The sequence below is a fragment of the Xenopus tropicalis genome, chromosome 8, assembly GCF_000004195.4.
Source record: "Xenopus tropicalis strain Nigerian chromosome 8, UCB_Xtro_10.0, whole genome shotgun sequence".
NCBI lineage: Eukaryota > Metazoa > Chordata > Amphibia > Anura > Pipidae > Xenopus > Xenopus tropicalis.
In genome coordinates this window covers 63,667,668-63,686,611 of record NC_030684.2, presented here as the reverse complement: position 1 = coordinate 63,686,611, position 18,944 = coordinate 63,667,668, and the positions used below count along the sequence as shown (strand labels likewise).

General features: G+C 36.3%; 1 protein-coding gene across 3 annotated transcripts in view; it reads right to left on the bottom strand.

Annotated features, from left to right (window-relative positions):
• Window positions 1-2,910: 2,910 nt before the first annotated feature.
• rps6ka6 (ribosomal protein S6 kinase A6) overlaps window positions 2,911-18,944 on the bottom strand; it is a 40,187-nt gene continuing 24,153 nt past the window's right edge. For 2 of the 3 annotated variants that reach the window (XM_031892395.1, XM_031892394.1), the window contains exons 11-22: window positions 18,703-18,791; window positions 17,247-17,311; window positions 17,026-17,128; window positions 15,157-15,281; window positions 14,653-14,778; window positions 12,733-12,822; window positions 12,444-12,605; window positions 10,877-11,038; window positions 9,594-9,670; window positions 8,774-8,891; window positions 6,067-6,207; window positions 2,911-5,050 (exon numbers count right to left, since the gene is read on the bottom strand). In XM_031892395.1, the coding sequence (XP_031748255.1) occupies window positions 4,925-5,050; window positions 6,067-6,207; window positions 8,774-8,891; window positions 9,594-9,670; window positions 10,877-11,038; window positions 12,444-12,605; window positions 12,733-12,822; window positions 14,653-14,778; window positions 15,157-15,281; window positions 17,026-17,128; window positions 17,247-17,311; window positions 18,703-18,791 (1,384 nt within the window). In that variant the 3' untranslated portion in view covers window positions 2,911-4,924. The remainder of the gene's footprint in view (window positions 5,051-6,066; window positions 6,208-8,773; window positions 8,892-9,593; window positions 9,671-10,876; window positions 11,039-12,443; window positions 12,606-12,732; window positions 12,823-14,652; window positions 14,779-15,156; window positions 15,282-17,025; window positions 17,129-17,246; window positions 17,312-18,702; window positions 18,792-18,944) is intronic. The other variant, XM_031892393.1, reaches the window with a different exon arrangement.

Here is an 18,944-nt window from a genome sequence, read left to right as displayed (position 1 = left end):
CATGATGCAAGTTATCCTTTGCCATTACATACAGTTTAGCAGACTGGTGTGTATCAGTTTGAAGCAGCTCTGAACCCTATTCTAACCCTAAGAGACATATTCAAAGTGAGGGAAAAAATTCTCTACAAAATTCCCACAATTTTGGGAGTGTTTTGTGAAATGTTTTCTTTCACCGTTTCATATACTTTATATGCCCCTAAATGGGTTAAGAATGGGGAAGTACTATGTATATCGGTAGGATTTTGTAGCATGCAAACAAACATACAGTTAGGTATAAATTATAGGTTAAAACAAAAAAAAAAAAAAAAAAATGCAGCGGCCTCTGCAGACTAATTAGGAAAAGCAGAAAGTTGGATTCATCCCAAATGCAGTTGAAAAGAGGAATGGCTGGTGCTAAGCAATCTGCATGAGGAATTTGATGGATTATATCCGTGAGTATGCCATTGCATTTCACCATGCAGAACCAAAGCTCCAATTCAGACCCACGCTAACCCTCAGGATCATCCTGAGACTGGCTCTGAGAAACCCATGGGCTACGAGAGTGTAATATGGCACAGTTTCACTTCAAGGCAACTTTCATACTCAAGTCAAATTTATTCAACCACTGCATGAGCAATTCAGCCACCATCTCAAACTGTATAGAGCCAGGAACTGAATGAACCATATTATAACACTAAAGCTTTGAATAAATATTGCTTATTAGGACTGGGTTAAAATAAGCCTAGCTATCCTTACAAAGGACTACCATACCATTCAGTTTTAGGTAAGGGCTCACATACAGCTAAGGTACACACACACCCATACAGACATTCAACATTTATTTTTTTGGTGGAAAAAACAGACTTTCAATTAAATCTCCAATAAAGCTAAATTGCAGGGTTAATTACTTATACATATTCATAATTACATTACTAAACTGGAAGTGGTCTACCAAGAATGACCCAAATGAAAGTTAAAAAAATACATACATACATTACATTTACAAGCTGCTTCATGCAAACCCCCCTCCCCCCGAAATTCAGAAGGCAAATATAATGCATTGTAATCTGTAACATTGTAATTTGTAACTCCATTAATGTGTGAATTTAGAAATTAGGGAACATGCTATTTATTAAAATTTCTGTCTGTCATTGCTTGGCCTTCATAAAATGTCGCAGCTGCATAAAACCACATGACAGTCCAGAAATCATGATTGAAAATGGCAAACCCCATATGTAATAAAAACTTAGTGCTTTTTATTATATAAACTCCAAGTGTATTAAGGGCAGGGGCCTTTGCACAGACTTTGTGGTCTTCTCTCAAATTCAGCTAAAACATTTCTCTTACTGAAAACAAAAACAACTCTGGCTCTGTTCAGAATTTCTGATCACAAAGGTACATTTATCCCACCTAGGAAAGGGCAAAGGCACCTAGCATGACTTGCTCTTAGGCAAGGAAAAAAGTAAAGCACAATGGCAACAGTAAATCTAACAGAGATTTCAGTATTTAGCATAGTTCTGTGCAGATGGAAGCCAATGAGCCAGAAGTGGCCACAAGCTCGCCTGGCTTCTTTGTATAACATCAGTTTCATAACATTCACCCCTAAATAGTTTTATGTTTTGCCTACCATGTGGAAAAGGATGGACAGCACTGATTTAGCACAAAGTTCACCTTACTTACGTTGACTGAGGGGATATCTAAATTACTCAGAATATAAGACCTGCTTATTTATCAAAGAGCTGGGCAATGCACAGGCACGGACTGGGCTGCTGTAAGATGCCATAGGCCAGTGGTTCTCAACCTTCCTAATGCTGCAACCCTTTAATACAGTTCCTCATGTTGTGTTGACCCCCCAACCATAAAATTATTCCTAAGACCATCGGAAATATGTGTTTTCCGATGGTCTTAGGCGACCCCTGTGAAAGGGTTGTTCGACCACCAAAGGGGTCCTGACCCACAGGTTGAGAACCGCTGCCATAGGCAGTCCCTATTTATTGGGCTGGTGGAGCTGTTTTGGGCCTCTGTGTACTGAAAAATACCCAGTCCAGTCCCAGTCCTGACCTAGGATGATAATAATATTGGTAATTGATCCCTAAATGCATATTTTCTACCTTCCCTCACTAGATTAAATATAAGTCTGCCGGTCGAAGACAGTCAAGATACTTGCTGCAGGCAGTGCTTTCCTTATGTGTTCTTATGGCTTACATGTGAAAAAAGGATCTTGGTGACCCAAAACATGTAAACAACAATATTTAAAGTAAACACTGAAGATTATAAATTGGATTGGGTCCTATGTTTGAACATAAAGTTATTTTCAGGCCATTTCATTTGTATCTGGTTTACAGCTAGAATTTAAAAGCATAATCAAAACATGTTACTTTATATTACCTTTCTTGTAAATATTCTTGCTCTCTGTACTCTCGTCAGGCCAAGTAAAAAAGTGAAAACAGAGGATATCCGTGTAATTAACCAGATAATTTATAGCTATATTATAAGTAAGGTGGTGTGCCACAGTGTATATTGTTGGACAATATCCTGCACAGGGATTACTGCAGTGTCCCAGTAAGGCACCACCAGGTAAATATATGATCTCTGTGTATATAAGCAATGCGTTGCCAGATTCACCATTTTGTTGCCTATGACAAATTAACACTTGTCAGCGTACAGATTTAGTAAAGGGATGGCATGAGCACAGGCACCTAAAGCATATATAACCTGATGAACAGTTCTCTGAAATCTCAAATAAAACATTAGTAAAATATAAGCAAACACACAGTATTCGGGTATATGTTCTTTCTGAGATGACTTGTGGGGGGGTCTTGCCTCTACACGTAGATCAGTAGAGACGTAATCAATAAAACACTTTCTCACAGTTTTCAAAGGTGCACAGATCATACCTTGCATTTACAAACAATAAAAGCCCTTAATATCTTTCAAGTATTTTAAATAACACAAACACATATACATACATTTGGCCCATAAACATTTCAAACAATGGCGTGATGAAAAATGTACAATACAAGACTCTTGCATTATGGTATCCTTACAGGCAGTAACATTCAGGCTAAAGAGCAGAAAACCAGATACATTCTAAATATTTTAAACTTTTTACATTTTTTTCTTAACAACTCTGGACAACATCTGGATCAGGAGAGGCACTCTGTAAACTAGGTTTCCTAAGGCTAATGCTGCACAGTGGTTTTGAAGAGAACCTACCACCTTGTGTATGTTTCCAGTGACAGGAATGCAATCTGCCGGTCACTGTCCACATGGCATGGATTTCTGCCCAATGAAGATATTTCCCTGTGTAAGCAGTTGCCGGCAGAGATACCGCACACGTGCCATATCCTAAGAGGCTAAACTAGAAAAAAAATCTTAAAGTAAAACACATTAGCAGCCAAATTTAGCAACGCCCAAAAAAACTACTGGATGTATCTCCAAACTTTAGATTTAAACTTTAAAGATTAACTGTGTTTTTATTGAGAATTTAAGGCCCTTGCATAGATTTCCCATACATATTTTGTGGTTAGTAAGGTATTTGCATGGCACAGTTATCACCACTGAGTGTGAGAATTAATCACTTAAATGTTTGGGGTAATACTTATGAATTTTAGGATGGGGCGCATCACAAGGCAGAAACATGCAGTAGAAAACAATAAGCTAGAAGAGCTAAAGCCTGAAGTTTTAAGCAGCAGAGACGTTCCTTTGATGTAAAAGACAATACAATGTGACCCTCTGCAGCACAAAAACACCAAGATGATAAGCCCACATGGCCACTTACAGCTACTAAATGACAATAAACTATATATACAAATGCTTGTTAACCAGTGGCAAGACACTGCGTCTGCACTCAGAAAATGTTGGCCAGCCTCTGTCCTGTAGAATTGTCTCAACACTCCCGTCACTGTTCAGACCATTTTCTTCATGTAACAGAGATATAACTAGCTAACATTTTTACATTTTCAAGCCAGGTTCTTGATTTTTTTATTTTGGTTTTCAATAATATTTAGTTCTACAAAAATATAATTTAACCTACTTGGTAAAAAGCAATGAATGGTACCTTCAACATAACAAAAAAATATATATATTAGAAGAAACAAAACCAAATATTGAGTCATTAGTACAATAGGTACAAACATAATACAACATATTTATGTACAGTTCAACCCATGGATCATTTAAACTACAGGAAGTCCACAGAAAAGTCTTCTGACGAAAAATCCTTTTCATGGGAACAGAGACAAGCGCTAGGTAGCAGAATTCATTTGTGGCAGCCTGATAAGAAGCAAATGTTTCCATAGAGCAGAGATGTTATAATCCTGCTTTTAAAGCCCCCACAGTTTCAGGAACTAGATGCAAAATCCAATAGATGGTATTAGGCCCTCAGAATCCATGAGATGTACAAATTAGTATTAGTAATACAAACGGACAGGCCGTATAACAAATTTCTAAATGAAACAGGAGGACTCCGTTCTACAGGAAAGCTAAACAGACAGTAAAGCCAAAACCTTTGTCTTTTCTGCAGATGAAGCTTCAAATTCTTAGTGAAATAGAGGATGAAAAACTTGGTTTCTGAAAAACATGGGCAAAGATCTGCTCCGCCCCATATATTTTATGGTATTAGAACAGAGTATCGGTTTAGAGAAGGAAGAATTAAGATCAGCTTCTTGTTTAGCCTCTGTCACAAAAGAAATCAGAAAAGCAACATTTCTTTCGTTTCACTGGGTTCGGAGAAATGTTGCAGTTCTGTTATGTACCCTGATATTTAAATTAAAATCACAAACACCAGCTCTAGAAAAAGCACAGAATGAATCAAAACAAAATGTGTCTTCCATAAGAGACATATACAGAATATTCAAGTAATACAGAGATTTTAACTGCCTTTCAACCACAGGCTGGGCATACATATCCCAAGCTTCAATTTGGCAACGAAGCTTGAAATGAACTACAAGTCCGTTGACGTTCTCTTTTTCATACTGCGACGCTGTGCTAAGTTGGAGGCTGCAACAGGTTCTAGAATGGGTTGAAACGTCTTCTGATTCAGAGCAGAATATGTTGCAGCCATTGCTCCCTGGGGAAGAAAACGTGAAATACTTCATAAATACATTATGCCACTTGTGGAAAATGAAGGATGCAAGCACAAATGTTATTTTATTTTTCCACAGCCACCTGCATCCTCACATGAATACTGTGCTTTCTTGTGATTGGGAGCACTGTATTTATGAGAGGTGGCCGGTGGCACGCAGGAGCTCCCCCCTCCAGCCCCATAACATGGGTAGACAGGTGGAGGGCACAACAGTGCCCTGTTCTGCAACCTACTGTACATTATGGCAAGCAGTAAAGACATTGCTGCCTTGTTCCTGCTGGTGCTGCACTCTACACCTAGCAACAAAATCCAGCAAGAGGCAGAGGAGGGCAGCCAGGTCAGAACAAAAGTGCCTTTAAATTGAGCAGTAAGGGATGTGCTTTTGCACCCCTTGGTGCTCTTGCACTTGTGTCTGGGTTCAAAGTAAATGACCCCTATTTTCTATTCTCAAAGGACATCTGTCCTGCCCAATTAATAGCAAGTATGTATTCCTAAATAAATATGAAGTACCAGACAGTAGCCCACATTTTGCTTTTATGTATAAAATAGAATAGCATACAAGTAGCTAAACTAAGCTGTCCAAATACTGGTGATTTTGTCCTGATAACAGCAGACCTTTAAAGAATACGGTCATGGGAATCAGTTAACAGAGCTTCTTGTGCAAAATCCTGCATTGAAATCCATTTGATAAAAGTGCAAACAGATTTTTTCATATTTAATTTTGAAATTTCACATGGGGCTAGCCATATTCTTCATTTCCCAGGGTGCCACAGCCATGTGACTTTCTGAATGCTCAGACTCAGGCACAATGCACTGAGATGGCTGCCTACACACCAATATTACACCTACAAAAATACATTTGTTAGTTCATACTTACAATTTTAAATGGTAGAGTGAATTATTAGCTATGTAAACAATTTAGAAATATGTCATGAATCTTATGACACAATCCCTTTAATTTAAAAACATATACTTTGGAATTCTTGCACCCTAGGCTTTACCTTCACGAGATGAGGTGCATCTTGTCTGTTCAGTTGGTAATGTGGAAGCTGATCTCTACATGCAATCCAGGAATGTTTTAATACTTTCTCAGCTGTATATCGCTGATGAGGATCAACATGAAGCATATGGGATAACAAGTCCTGGAAATGATTACATGGATACAATTATCCGAATAAATAAAAGAGAGGAATCTCAAGTTAAAGAGATACTGCTCATTCATTTATGGTTGTAATTTTTGGCTGAAACAGTATGTCATGTATTGTGCAGGAGCCTGGATTTGGAAACTTATAAATGTAAACACAAAATTGACATATGAAACGCTGTATTACCAAACACAGATTTGCTAGTATTATACCTTTCTTCTATACAACACTCTGATAAGTTCCTGAGGGTGAACTTATTTTAACCTTCAGTTTAAGCATCATATTTTGTGTTCTTCTACAAACTGTGCTACTTATACAAAATAATGTAAACTTTTTGAGCTTTGGCCACTAAAGCACTGCTTTAGAATAAGGTTGAAGAGCTGTCATCTGTGTCACTTTCCTTAGTCCTAACAATAAAAGCAAGCAGCACATACAGGCAGTCTAGAGTTTCATACCCTTTCAATATTTAGAAAACAGTAGTCACAACACACTACTAACTACACAATACCTAACAAATGCCTTTACTGATTCACTTACTGAGACAGATGTATGACAAATTCAGGATTAGTCACATATTCTCAATAACTAGTTTGAAATGAATCACACATCCGTGTGCCCACAGAAAGATTTGTGGAAAAAATCAATAAATGCATCATTTAAACAGTTGGATGCAGTGTGAAATGTTTCATAGAATACCTGGCATAGTATAATAGCAATAAATACAAGAGGAACATTTTATTGGAGAATTGCAAAAACTACATGTTTTAAAGGAGAATTCCACCCAAACAAAACTTAAGCTTTTTGAAAAGTAAACATCACTTCGGGCAACACTGCAATATACAGTTAAAAAACATTCAGCCTTCTAAAGATTTAATGTAATAATATGGTTTGGAACAGTTACCTAAGCCTCACCCCCTGTTCTCCTGTTGATCTGGCTGACTACTTTGAGACTCAAATATAACAGTAGTAAAGACTCAAATGTAACAGTAGTCAACTGTCTTCAGCCTGCCGTTAGTCTGCATCCTCCAAATCCCATAATTCCCTGCATACGTGATGTCAATAAGGAAAGGAACATCCAGTGCAATGCATTGTTGGTTATGCAGTTCATGCATGCCGTCTATAAGCTCTGGAGCAGTTATTACAATTTGGAATATCAATGTTTTAGTCCCTCCTCCCCTGCCAGGATTTTAAATGGCACATAAAGAGAACTAGTTTGCAGCTAAAATTCAGCATACGAAAATGGTATTTATTCACACTTTTTGAAGGAACAGATTACACTATATTAGGGGTTTCTGTGTTGTGTGGGGGCTCTTTAACAAATTTTGGTTTGGATGCCTGAGTTCCCCTTTAACTGTGCTCTGGGTATTAGTGACCTGAATGCCACCACTCTAATTTAAGGAGGTTCAGTTATGCTAATTTACTCCCCAAAGTGTTGACAAACCAACAGAGACAATGCTATTGACATGCTAGAAGCCAGAGTAAGTGATACTCTAGACTGGCTATCTTAGATTATAAATGTGAGGTTTCTAGATAACAACTGCCTGTAGAAGGGAGATTTACAGGCAGTGGTTCCAAAAGCTTGTATTTAATAATAAAGTGAGTTGACAACCTACCAGCTATTAGGCACTGTCATTAAATAAGCAACAAGACAACCCATCTGTAGCCAACAATTCCAAAAACTGCAGATAGTCACAAGACGTATTCTTAGGTGTTGATCTCAGCTCAGTTTTGTATTATAAGTTGCAGTTTTAAAAGGGGACAGGCTAACGGATGTGTTTGTATATCTAGTACTACAGTTATGCTGTAAGTATTACTCTTAAACAGTATGATTTTGTAATAATTAAGCAAAGAAAAAAAAACACTGCTTATAACTAACAATGAAATTGTAGCCTCACAGAGCAATAGTTTTCTGGCTGCTGGGGTCAGGGGCCTCCATTTAAAACTGCAAATAGTTGCAAGAAGAAGGCAAATAATTCAAAACAACAACAAATAAATAATGAAGACCAATTGAGAAGTTGCTTAGAACTGGCCAAAAAATACTAAAAAATACTAAAAGTTAGCTTAAAGGTGACCACCCCTTTAATAACAAATAGTATCCTTCCATGAAGAAAGTTTCTGCCAACTAGGAATTCACTGCATCTGTGACAGCCCTAATAGTGAAATCAACCTGAGGATACACGTTTATGCGGGATACAAAATGACACTTATGCGAAACCCAGTTTTATTTAACAAGATTGAATATAGATATAGAAGCTATTATCAAGAATGCTGGGGATACAGTTTTCTGTATAAGGACTCTTTCTGGAATTTGGATCACCCTACCTTAAGTCTGCTAAAATCATTTAAACATTAAATTAAGCTGCAAATTTATGCAGCTTAGTTGGGATCAAGTACAAGCTACTGTTTCATTTTTACAGAGAAAAAGGAAATCATTTTTAGAAAATTAGAATTTGCTTAAATGGGCCTTCTCATAATTTGGAGCTTTCTGGATAATGAGTTTCCAGATAAAGGATCCAAAACCTGTACTATGATTCTTAATGCATTTAATGTTTTAATATATCACCTTTGCAGCATCTGAAACAGTGTCCCAGTTCCCTCCACTAAGTGAGAAGTTTCCACTGCCTATCCGCAGTAAGATTTCCTCAGGGGTATCATTGGGTCCATTGGCAAAAGGTGTATATCTGTAAAAGTCAGGAGAACTGCATGTTATCAACAAATTACCCTAGTAATCACTTCATATGTGAATTCATACTTCAAGTTTAAAGCTCAGAGAAAAATATGGATTAAAAAAAAATATTCTAATTGTATACAGTGTAATTTGTCTTTACTCTGTAATATTGCTGAAATACCATGCTCTTGGTTCATCCCCTGGTAAAATCTTTATCATTGCTTCCATTTAAGCCAAGGATAGCATTGAAAATCTTTCCTCTAACAGTCAATGCTCTTCACTACTCTGGTCCTCACTACATTTCTTCCTGTACATTCTTGGGCATTTACACCACTTCTCTCAAAGAAGGACTTTTTGCATCATCTGCATCCAGTGCCATCTTTTGTCTTAAACATTTCTTTTTAGCTGCTCCTTACCTCTGAATTCCTCTGTAGGGGAAACACTCTCAACATATTGAAAAAGAAACTTAGCTGCTAGAACATTACCTGCCCAGTCGAGGAACCACTGCGCAAACCTTTGTGCACTTTGCCTCATCTGTGTGTCTGTCGCTTATCCACTCATTAGACTGTAAATGCTACAGGGCTAGGCCTTATTTACCTCTATAAATGTTTGCCTGTATATACTTTTAATTCTATATTATAAAATTGTACAGTGCTGGGAATCCTAATAGCTCATTATAAATAAAGTCATACATACAGCCAGACTATTTGCTCACCCTGCCAACATTGTATACAGCAGGACCCCTAGGCTCCAGATATCACATGCAGCATCATATCCTTGCCTCATTAGAACCTGAAAATAAAATTTGTTTTTTTAATGACATAAGAACATCTCATTCATAAGCAACTGTGTGACAGAACTGTGTAAAAATGGACAACAGATATCAGAAAATGAACATATATTTGATTACATGTTGCTCCTCTGTTTTACCATCCCATGGTGCTGAACTTGTTGCCCCTTCACCTTTAAAAAAAAAAAATCTATGCAGTCAACATATGAATATAAGCACTTTTTCCAATAGGTTTTAATTTAAAAAGTTTGCAAACTGTTAAAAGGATTCCCAGTATGACCTGTCTGTCCAAGGGCATGTGGGGAAATGAAAACTGCCTTAATTAATCGGCCAGATAGTTAAAGGGGCAGAAAACTTGTTCAAGTTTATCGAAGAAAGGTCTTTTAGTGAATATACTTTTTGCGGACTGTTTTTAATCGTGAAAAATCTATGATTTTTTTTTTTGACTGCAGCAGAGCACTCTGTATATGGTTCTTGCAAAATAGATAATTCAATTACCAGTGCACAGATAATCCCCCTTCATTATGGACCTCTTCTAACATAACAAAAGGTTAATGGAGGGGGTTGTATAATTGTAATTAATTACAAAACAGTAGTTTCAGGTCCTCTTGAGCTTCAAAAATAACAACTTCATCAATTTTTTGTGAATGAAATAGTAGAAAAAAGTATCTTTAGAAGAAGTGCACTCATGTTGCACAGTGAGCAAAAATGCCTCTTTAAAATCTTTTTTGATACTGTAAAAAGTTGTGAAAAGGTTCAGAATGTTGATAGAAGCTTTCATAACATTGAAAATATTTTAACCAGCAGGAAAAACTTACACTTTGAAAGGAAACATAATTCAACCTTTGCCAAGTCTGACCCCCCCTCCCCATTTTCCTAAATAATGAACTTAAAAAAAATAAAGAGTTTCCCTTTAATTCACCTATTACTTCTGTCACACTGAGCACTAGAACTGAGCAGGAAAGCATCATAAGAGGCTTTCTTTTCAAGAAAATTTTACTTTGCCCTTAAGGCTCAGGGTGGGCAGGGGATTGGCAAAAAACTCACAATATTTGTATAAAAACTGCAAATGTAAACATATAAAATGAAGAAGAGCGTGCTGAGCAACTTTACATTATATATCGGCTGGAATGTTATACTGCTTTCTATCAGCATAAAGGTAATTATTTCCAAGTTACATTTTCTAAAAAGTATTAATTGTTACACACCTCTGGCGCCACAAAATTGGCAGTGTAACATGGTGTCAAAAGCAGGCCATTGTCTCCCCGCAATTGCTTGGCAAATCCAAAATCACATATTCGTATAGAGTCTGCATTGCTTGAGTCATCCATATAAAGAATGTTGCTGGGTTTAAGGTCACGGTGAACCACCTGAAAAAAAAAATGTGCATAAAGAAAAGCATCTACAGTTAATAAATTAAGGATCAAAAAACACTTTTGTATTTTAAGTAAGATCTTGAATAATATATGTAATCAAGGAGGGGTATACTGCAGTGGTAAGCCCCACAGAAGTACAGATAATAATATGTTGAATTGCTTAAAACCTTTCATTGTTTCTTGGTTTAAGTCCCCACTACTGTATATTGTTGCTCACTGTGATTTAAGTTTATTATAGAAAAACATACATTGGTCCATGTTGTTCACTGACATCACTCAAAACATTTAACTTAACACTGGACGGACCACCCTTTATTTTACTGTTGATCATATGACTTTCTGGTACCGCATAAACGTAATATGTGTTACTGTGTTTGTAGAGGCGATATATATTTTGCCCTTCGGCAATGTACTATTGCTTTTTTCCCTTAATTTAGGGGGTTGCTGTGGATATCAGTGTGGCATCAACTGTTTATTACTGTTCCTTTCTAAACCAAGAGTCATTACAATTTATATACACTACATAAGAAAAGGACATTTGAGTTTAATTTGTAGATTGTAAGCTCTTTTAGGCAGGGCTCTCTTCACCTCTTGTATCGGTTATTGATTGCTTTATATGTTACGCTGTCCAATGTATGAAACCCACTTATTGTACAGCGCTGCGGAATATGTTGGCGCTTTATAAATAAATGTTAATAATAATACACAACACAGACACTTTATTAAAGTAGCAATGTGGCCCACCATTTTGTCACTGAACTATTGCTGCTCTAGCGGTGCAGAAATTTGATGAACTGAAATCCACAAATAGTGCCACATTAAAGAATAAGTAAACCTTTTTATTCTATCAGTTCTCTCTTCAATTCGACAACTTGTTGTCGGAGTGGAGAGCCGTCTGCGCATGCCTAGAGGCAGCAGGAGCCAGTCTGTGCATTAGCAGGGTTTTTTTTTTTTTTGGATGAGAGACCTGAACAGGAAGTGGGGGCGGGGCTTTACTCTGCACAAGGAAGCAAAGGAAAGGATTAACGTCTAACCAAGGAACCAGGTCAGATAGAATGCTGGGACAAAGGTAGGTAATTTTGGAGGCTGGACCCTAGCAACCAGATAGCAGATGAATTTCTAAACTAGACAGATGCTAAATGATTAAAAAACACAATAAAAAATGAAGACCAACTGCAAATGGTCTCAAAATATCACTGTATGCATTATACTAAAAGTTTATTTAAAGGAAAAATGAAAGCCTTTAGTATATGTTGTATATATTATCATATAATATATGCTTTAATTTATATATGTTTTTACTGATGTACAGCCCTCATAGTGCAGGAAAAGAAAAATGTTTGACTAGCACAACTTGGCAAACGTAAAAGTATAATTACACATGACGTGCACCACCTACTCCTTGACAGTGCAAGTAGTCTACAGTTTTGGTGATGGTGTACAGCACAGCACTGGCTTCACGTTCTGAAAAATATTTCTGCCTGAGTATCCGATCGAGCAATTCTCCTCCTTTCATCAGCTCAGTAACGAGATAAACATATCTGCCATTGTCGTCGTACACCTGGGAATGAGAAAAGGTCAAATCAAGAAACAGCACCAATAGCCCGTGTATTCAATTAACTGGAAAGGTCAGAGAAGTTCACAGCCTTTCAAATCAATACTTTTATTCCATTTTTGTAGGTACTTACATCTTTTAATGTAATAATGTTTGGATGCTGTCCATAACGCATAAGAATTTCGATCTCTTCGGATGGATCTCTCTTACTTTTATCGATGATCTACAATGAAACAGAATTTAAACTATTAAAATAAACTATTACATACACATTATCTTCTTTGAAAGCCACCAAAAAGTAACATGTATGGGATCTATTATCTACAATGCAATTTCTCATAGTTGCCTGTTTAAAACAGTTCTTTATACTTGACTGAGCTACTTTTTCTATAATAGGAAGACAATATTTGTACGTAATGGGTTACCAAAGTTAATGGTTGCAAAACTACATTGTTTTTGAACTTTAAAACTTTATTTAGCAGCATTGCAAACTCCAGGTCCCATAAATAATTTAAGAGAATAGTGGATAAGTAAATTACTTTAAGACAACACTACACTGTAACTTAACTTTTTCAAGTTTAGTAAAATGCACCAAACCTCACTAATATATTGGTGATGCACAAATCATTTTAAAACTTTGTTGACTACCTTTTAAATCCACCCTCCCAATGCACCACACAATCTGTGGCATAACAACATTAAGTGAATATCCCTACATTCACCTATATATTTCTGTGCAGTTAACATCTACCCTACAACTTCCATTGTATGAGATCATCATCCCTGTTTTCACTTGGCTGTTGAAAAAGGTCTCTTTTTATTTGTGCTGTTTTTAAGCAATAAAATGAGTTGTTCAAATAGGATAAGGAACGGTCACAAAACACTTTCAAACCTGTGAAATTATCACTTGTCTTTTAACAAGTACGGTTATTTCTCACACATGACGTGTAATATTCACACACTGCATTAAGCTGTATTCTAACATGGGAATCACAGTACAGAAATGTCTTCTAGACTGCAGTATAAATAAATCTAAAGCAACTGGACTTGTTAAGTTAAGAAGTCCAGTTGCTTTAGATTTATTTATACTAGATATACCATGACCTGGATGAATGAAAATCTTCATGGTCATATCTTCTAGACTTTTTAACAAGCTAACCTGTAGCTCTCCAGCTATTTTTAAACATCTCTCAGTATCCTTTAAATGCCAAATATAATGGGTTGTAATGCAGCACCAGCTAAAGGTCCATAAATGAATGATCATTTCTGTATGTCTTACAAATACAGTGGTGGCTTATTCCAACAGCTATTCTACAATAGCCAAAAGGGGTGCAGTAGTATAGACTACTCTTTCATTAAAGGTCCTGCTAAATTAGAATTAAAAATGCCATCAATTTTTTTTTACAAATATTTGTATTAACAGTATTTTACAAATAACAACAACTTTTTGTTTATTTAAAAAAAATAATACTGCCATTCTTTTAAGGCGGTGCAATATTTTTTCTTAAAAATACTGGTAGTTGGTTTGGGAGTTATGCAGGCAGCTCACGGATAAGTAACATCTATCTACTTTAGAAATGGGATGCTGGGGTAGAGAACGAAGCAAGCTGCTGCAAAGTAGTTTCTGTCATAAGATAGACAGACGCTCAACTTGGCCATACACGTGGGCTGAAAAGACAGATACTATATGAGCCACTTTTTATTATTATATCTGAATGACTGAAACAACAGGAAATGTACAATAAAGTATAGAGATGCAGTCAAATGCTTATCTGTTTGATGTATAACTCTGGCCATAGACTGGTAAAGGTAAAGGGAAAGGATCTGTAATCTGGAAGTTTAAGAGAAGATACATGTGCACAGCCTATCCCATACAGCGTATATACTGTACACAGGATAAGCAAGTCCTGTTCTGAGACAGATCACTAATGTCACTTAAGGAATGTACTAGGTTTCTGGGTTACACGTTATAGTGCAAATCTAAATAGCAATGCAAAAAAATGTTGGCAGCAACTTCATTATTCCAAGATTCACATAATATGCAAAGACATACCTTAACAGCAAACTCCATATTTGTTGCCCTGTGGACACAGCGTTTGCATACAGAATAGGAACCAACACCAATATCTTCTTTAAGATCGTAAACATCTGTAAATTGAGCTCTGCTTCCATGGAATTGCTGTAACCATGTACAAGTTTTACAGAATTAATCCACCTATCACTTTTTTTTTTGTTTACAAATTTGGGAAAAGTTTTTACACTTGGTAAAATTTGTATAGACCAAGCAAGTTTTCCTTGGGGTCTAACAGGGGAAAAATACTTACATATACATGAAAATAATGTATTGCTGGGAGTGCACATATGATTCATTATCTATCTATTGAACTGTAAGTTTACTTGATATGAAGTAAAAGTAATCTTACAGGGTGTTAGAAAAAGATGTTATATACACTTGTAAATTAAAATTCTATTATGTTCCCAAACAACAATAACAAGCATATTACCAATCCCAGATTTGAAAAAATTAAGTTAACAATATTAAGTCATATTCGTTTACCTGTACAATTGGCAAGACATTTGCAATAGAAGAAATCTTATGTTCTTCAACAGAAGACGGAGCAACAAAGCTAAAGCCTTTAAAAAGCTGATGGGCATTAGCACTGGGTGGAACTCCCGGAGAATCTAAAGAAGAGAAGGAAAAAATGAAGATGTTCCAGGTTAACCAGGAAATTTATAATAAATAACACTTTGTTTAGGATTTCAGTGCAATATAGTTACAGTGGTAGGCAATAATATAGCCAGCTAATTTTGTATATTTAAAGAGTAAATCTGAGCTTTATTTCACTGTTAATTTTGTGTTGGCTAGTAGTGTCTGAATATCTTCATTAATATCATTCTCCCTGACAAGACCTATAAGTATTAAAGGTGAAAAACTAACGCTAGAATTTCTGCTAACTGGTGTGTCTTATTGCATGACCATGAATAGTCTAAAACAAATATTAACCAGGGGTAACAATAGCAAACATGCTGGTTTCTCTGTTGAACGGTAATATCTATCAACAATTAGGCATTAGGAATAACCCAGTAAGGATATTATGGAAGAGGAAACATTAGAACAGTTATAGGAATAATTTACATTTTAATTACAGCATAGATAGTGAAAGAAAAATGCTATTGGCTACATACCATGTTTGATAAGGTTGCTTGAGGTGGCCTGGCCTGATTTTGGTAGTTGGCCACTATGATCACTTTGGTATATGATCTCAAAACATTTAGAAAACATCAAATAATCTAATACTGAAATCTTTGTGCCTAATAAGTTTACAAATGCATATAAAATAAACCTGATATTAAAACCGATAAGCTTAGTGCCATCTAGTGGACAAAAGGAAATATGACATCAAACCAAAAATGTTTTATTCAATAACCTGGTGTAAACAGTTATATTAAAATGTGAATATACTTTCAAAAGACAAACCAATAACACTACTTTATAATGACTTACTTCTGGAACATTTTTCAGAGAGGTAAAATATTTATATAATAATGTAAAGTGCCAAAAAAGCTTTTTTTACTGCAGTAAAAGCCAGAAGGAAATTACATTTAAGCAGTTTTTGGCCTGATTTGAAACTCAAACTGAAAGCAATAATGGACAGATGGATGTGAGAATGCATACACTATCTAAAATATGATCATTAAAGCTCTTTAACTTTCAAATAAGGTAACAAGATAATCTGAACAAATCCATACATAAAGCTGAAAACACTCTCTCAACCAGTAAATGGATGAAAAAAATCCCCATTTTTCATGGATAATAAGCCAAGTGCCACACAGGCTGATTCTTGGCTTGTGGAAAATTGCAGGCAGAGAATCAGCCTCTACGCCGGCAGCAGCCTGCTACCTTGCCTGCACCTGGAAGCATTGTTTTCACCCAGGTGTAGGCAGATACGGCAGATATCGGCCGGAAATGCAAAGTCCCGCATTTTTTTTACCCAATATTAACTTTGTTTGCTTGCACCTAGACAGAGACACTGCTTCCTGGCGCAGGCAAGGTATGAGGTATGAGTAAGGTATGAGTAAAACATGAAAAGGCAGCACTCAAAAAATTTTTCGTGTGTATGTATATATATATGTATGTATGTATGTATGTATGTATGTATGTATGTATGTGTATATATGTATGTATCTAATTTTACAGGCAGTTTACCAAATATAATCCATGCTCACAGACCAGATACAATTATAACAATTTAATGCTAAAAATGCTACAGAGCCTGTGGTCAGTTTTGAGCCATAAAAATATACCTGAGGGCTTAATTTGGCCCAAAGGGCTCTAGCTGGTCAGCTATGGGCCAGATTATGGAAAGGTGGCACTTTACTTCCATATTTCCCAAATACTATTCTGTCTCTGGAACAGATACATTACCTTTAGGTGTTTTTGCTGTAAACTCCGGATCAAAGCAAAAAGTGTCCTCTGGCTTTCCGGATGCAGGTTTAAATGGGGGCTGTATTTCACGCCTATACAACTTCTAAAAGACATGGAGCAGAATTTAGTTTAAAAACTATAAATCTGGAAGGCAGTTAATTTCACAGTAAGCAAAAACATTACATTAAGCTTACAGAAACCGTGAATTTTAACAAACTCACATTCCAATCAATAGTTGAAAAAAATGGATGTCGCTTGATTTCTTCAACACCATCCAAGCCAGCACCTTTAAAAACATAATATTATATATCAGCCTAAGGACTATGCAGTGGTGTTATATAAATAAAATAGGTAATTTACTATAAGCAAAACAGAGTGCAAAGTCCAGATAATGGGTGCAATCCACAATGTTTATTGCACGTTGCTTAATGCCCTTCAGGTTGCAGAATTGCTGCAGAAACCTCTGCAATTTATGTTCATTCAATGAATACAGCGCTGCCAGCGTTTAGCAGGGGCATCAATAAGGAGCACAACATTACAAAGTGCTAGCCAATGCAGGCCACATTGAGGCTCTGTATTTACCATCTGCCTTAGTGCAGGTGGTTGCCTTGTGCTTGTAGATGCTGCACTCTGCACCATACACATTTTTTTACAAGGAGCGAGGCGAAGAGCATACAATTGACATATAGATAAAGCATGAGTAACCATTACAACCCTGTCACATTGGAAAATGGAGACCCTGTCTTAAAATCATTTCAGTGATATTGAAAAATCACATTTTCCTTTAATTTTTTATGATGTTTCCATTTAATAATGAGAAATTCAAGTCAAATTGTTCTGAGAGAATATTGCAGTTTGTGCAAGCTAGTCTAGATTATTTCTTGGAAAAGACATAAGTTAACAATTGAGGATAGTAAAAATATTTCTGGTAAAAATTGAGAAATCAGAACAAAAACTAAATGCAAATGAAAATTATCATTTAACTGTCTCATTTTAATGTGATTTTATGCGTCTCATCTGGCGGTTATGTCTTGTTAGGTGTTATGTTTATTTGCATAATGTAAGTCATCTATAAATCTTAAAGGAGAAGAAAAGGTAAAAACTAAGTAAGCTTTAAGTGCACAGAAACGCTGCACTGAGTCCTCTATCAAGTACAGAACATAAAACTCACTCCCCCCCACCATTAGGAATGTGTAATCTGACCTATAAGGGCTAAGCTGCAAGCAGGAATCTACTTAAAATGGCAGCTGCTGTCTTAAACAAACAGAGGGAGGTTCTAGGGCTCTTTACTTAGGTATGATAAAGCTTTCTGCAAAATAAATATAGCATTTTAGGTGGCACAAATGTGGTGAATCTATTGGCAGTAAAATGCCAAAATAACATTCCTTCTCCTTTAAAAAGTCTCTGTGCAGCCCTTAAACATACATGAAATCAGTAGGGGTCATTTATTTAATTCAGGGACTACAGTTCTTCTAGGAAGTACCTGTGCCACTGGGTCTGTTGCTCTCTGCAGAGAGCACCGGATCAAAAATCTGGCGCTCAGTGCACACAGCAGCACCAGGAAGTTTAAAAAACAAAACAAAACATTAACTTTGCACAATGCGTTCTGACCCCTAGCAAGTTTTTTTCTTTCAATTAAATTTAAATAAGATTATATATTCCATATTTCACACTCACCTAATCTATTTGAAGGATTTCTTTTAAACAACATCCTCAGCAGGCTTTGGGCTTCAGGGCTTAAAAATTGTGGCATCCCAAGCTTTGATCTATATAGAGGCGATATAGTGATATATAAATATGATATATAATGGAGATTTTATATACATACAGTCTGAAATTCAAGTCAGGCATATCAAAATCCTTCAACAATACAGCACATTATACAATCAGAAAGCATTGTTTCTTTACAGAACAAATCA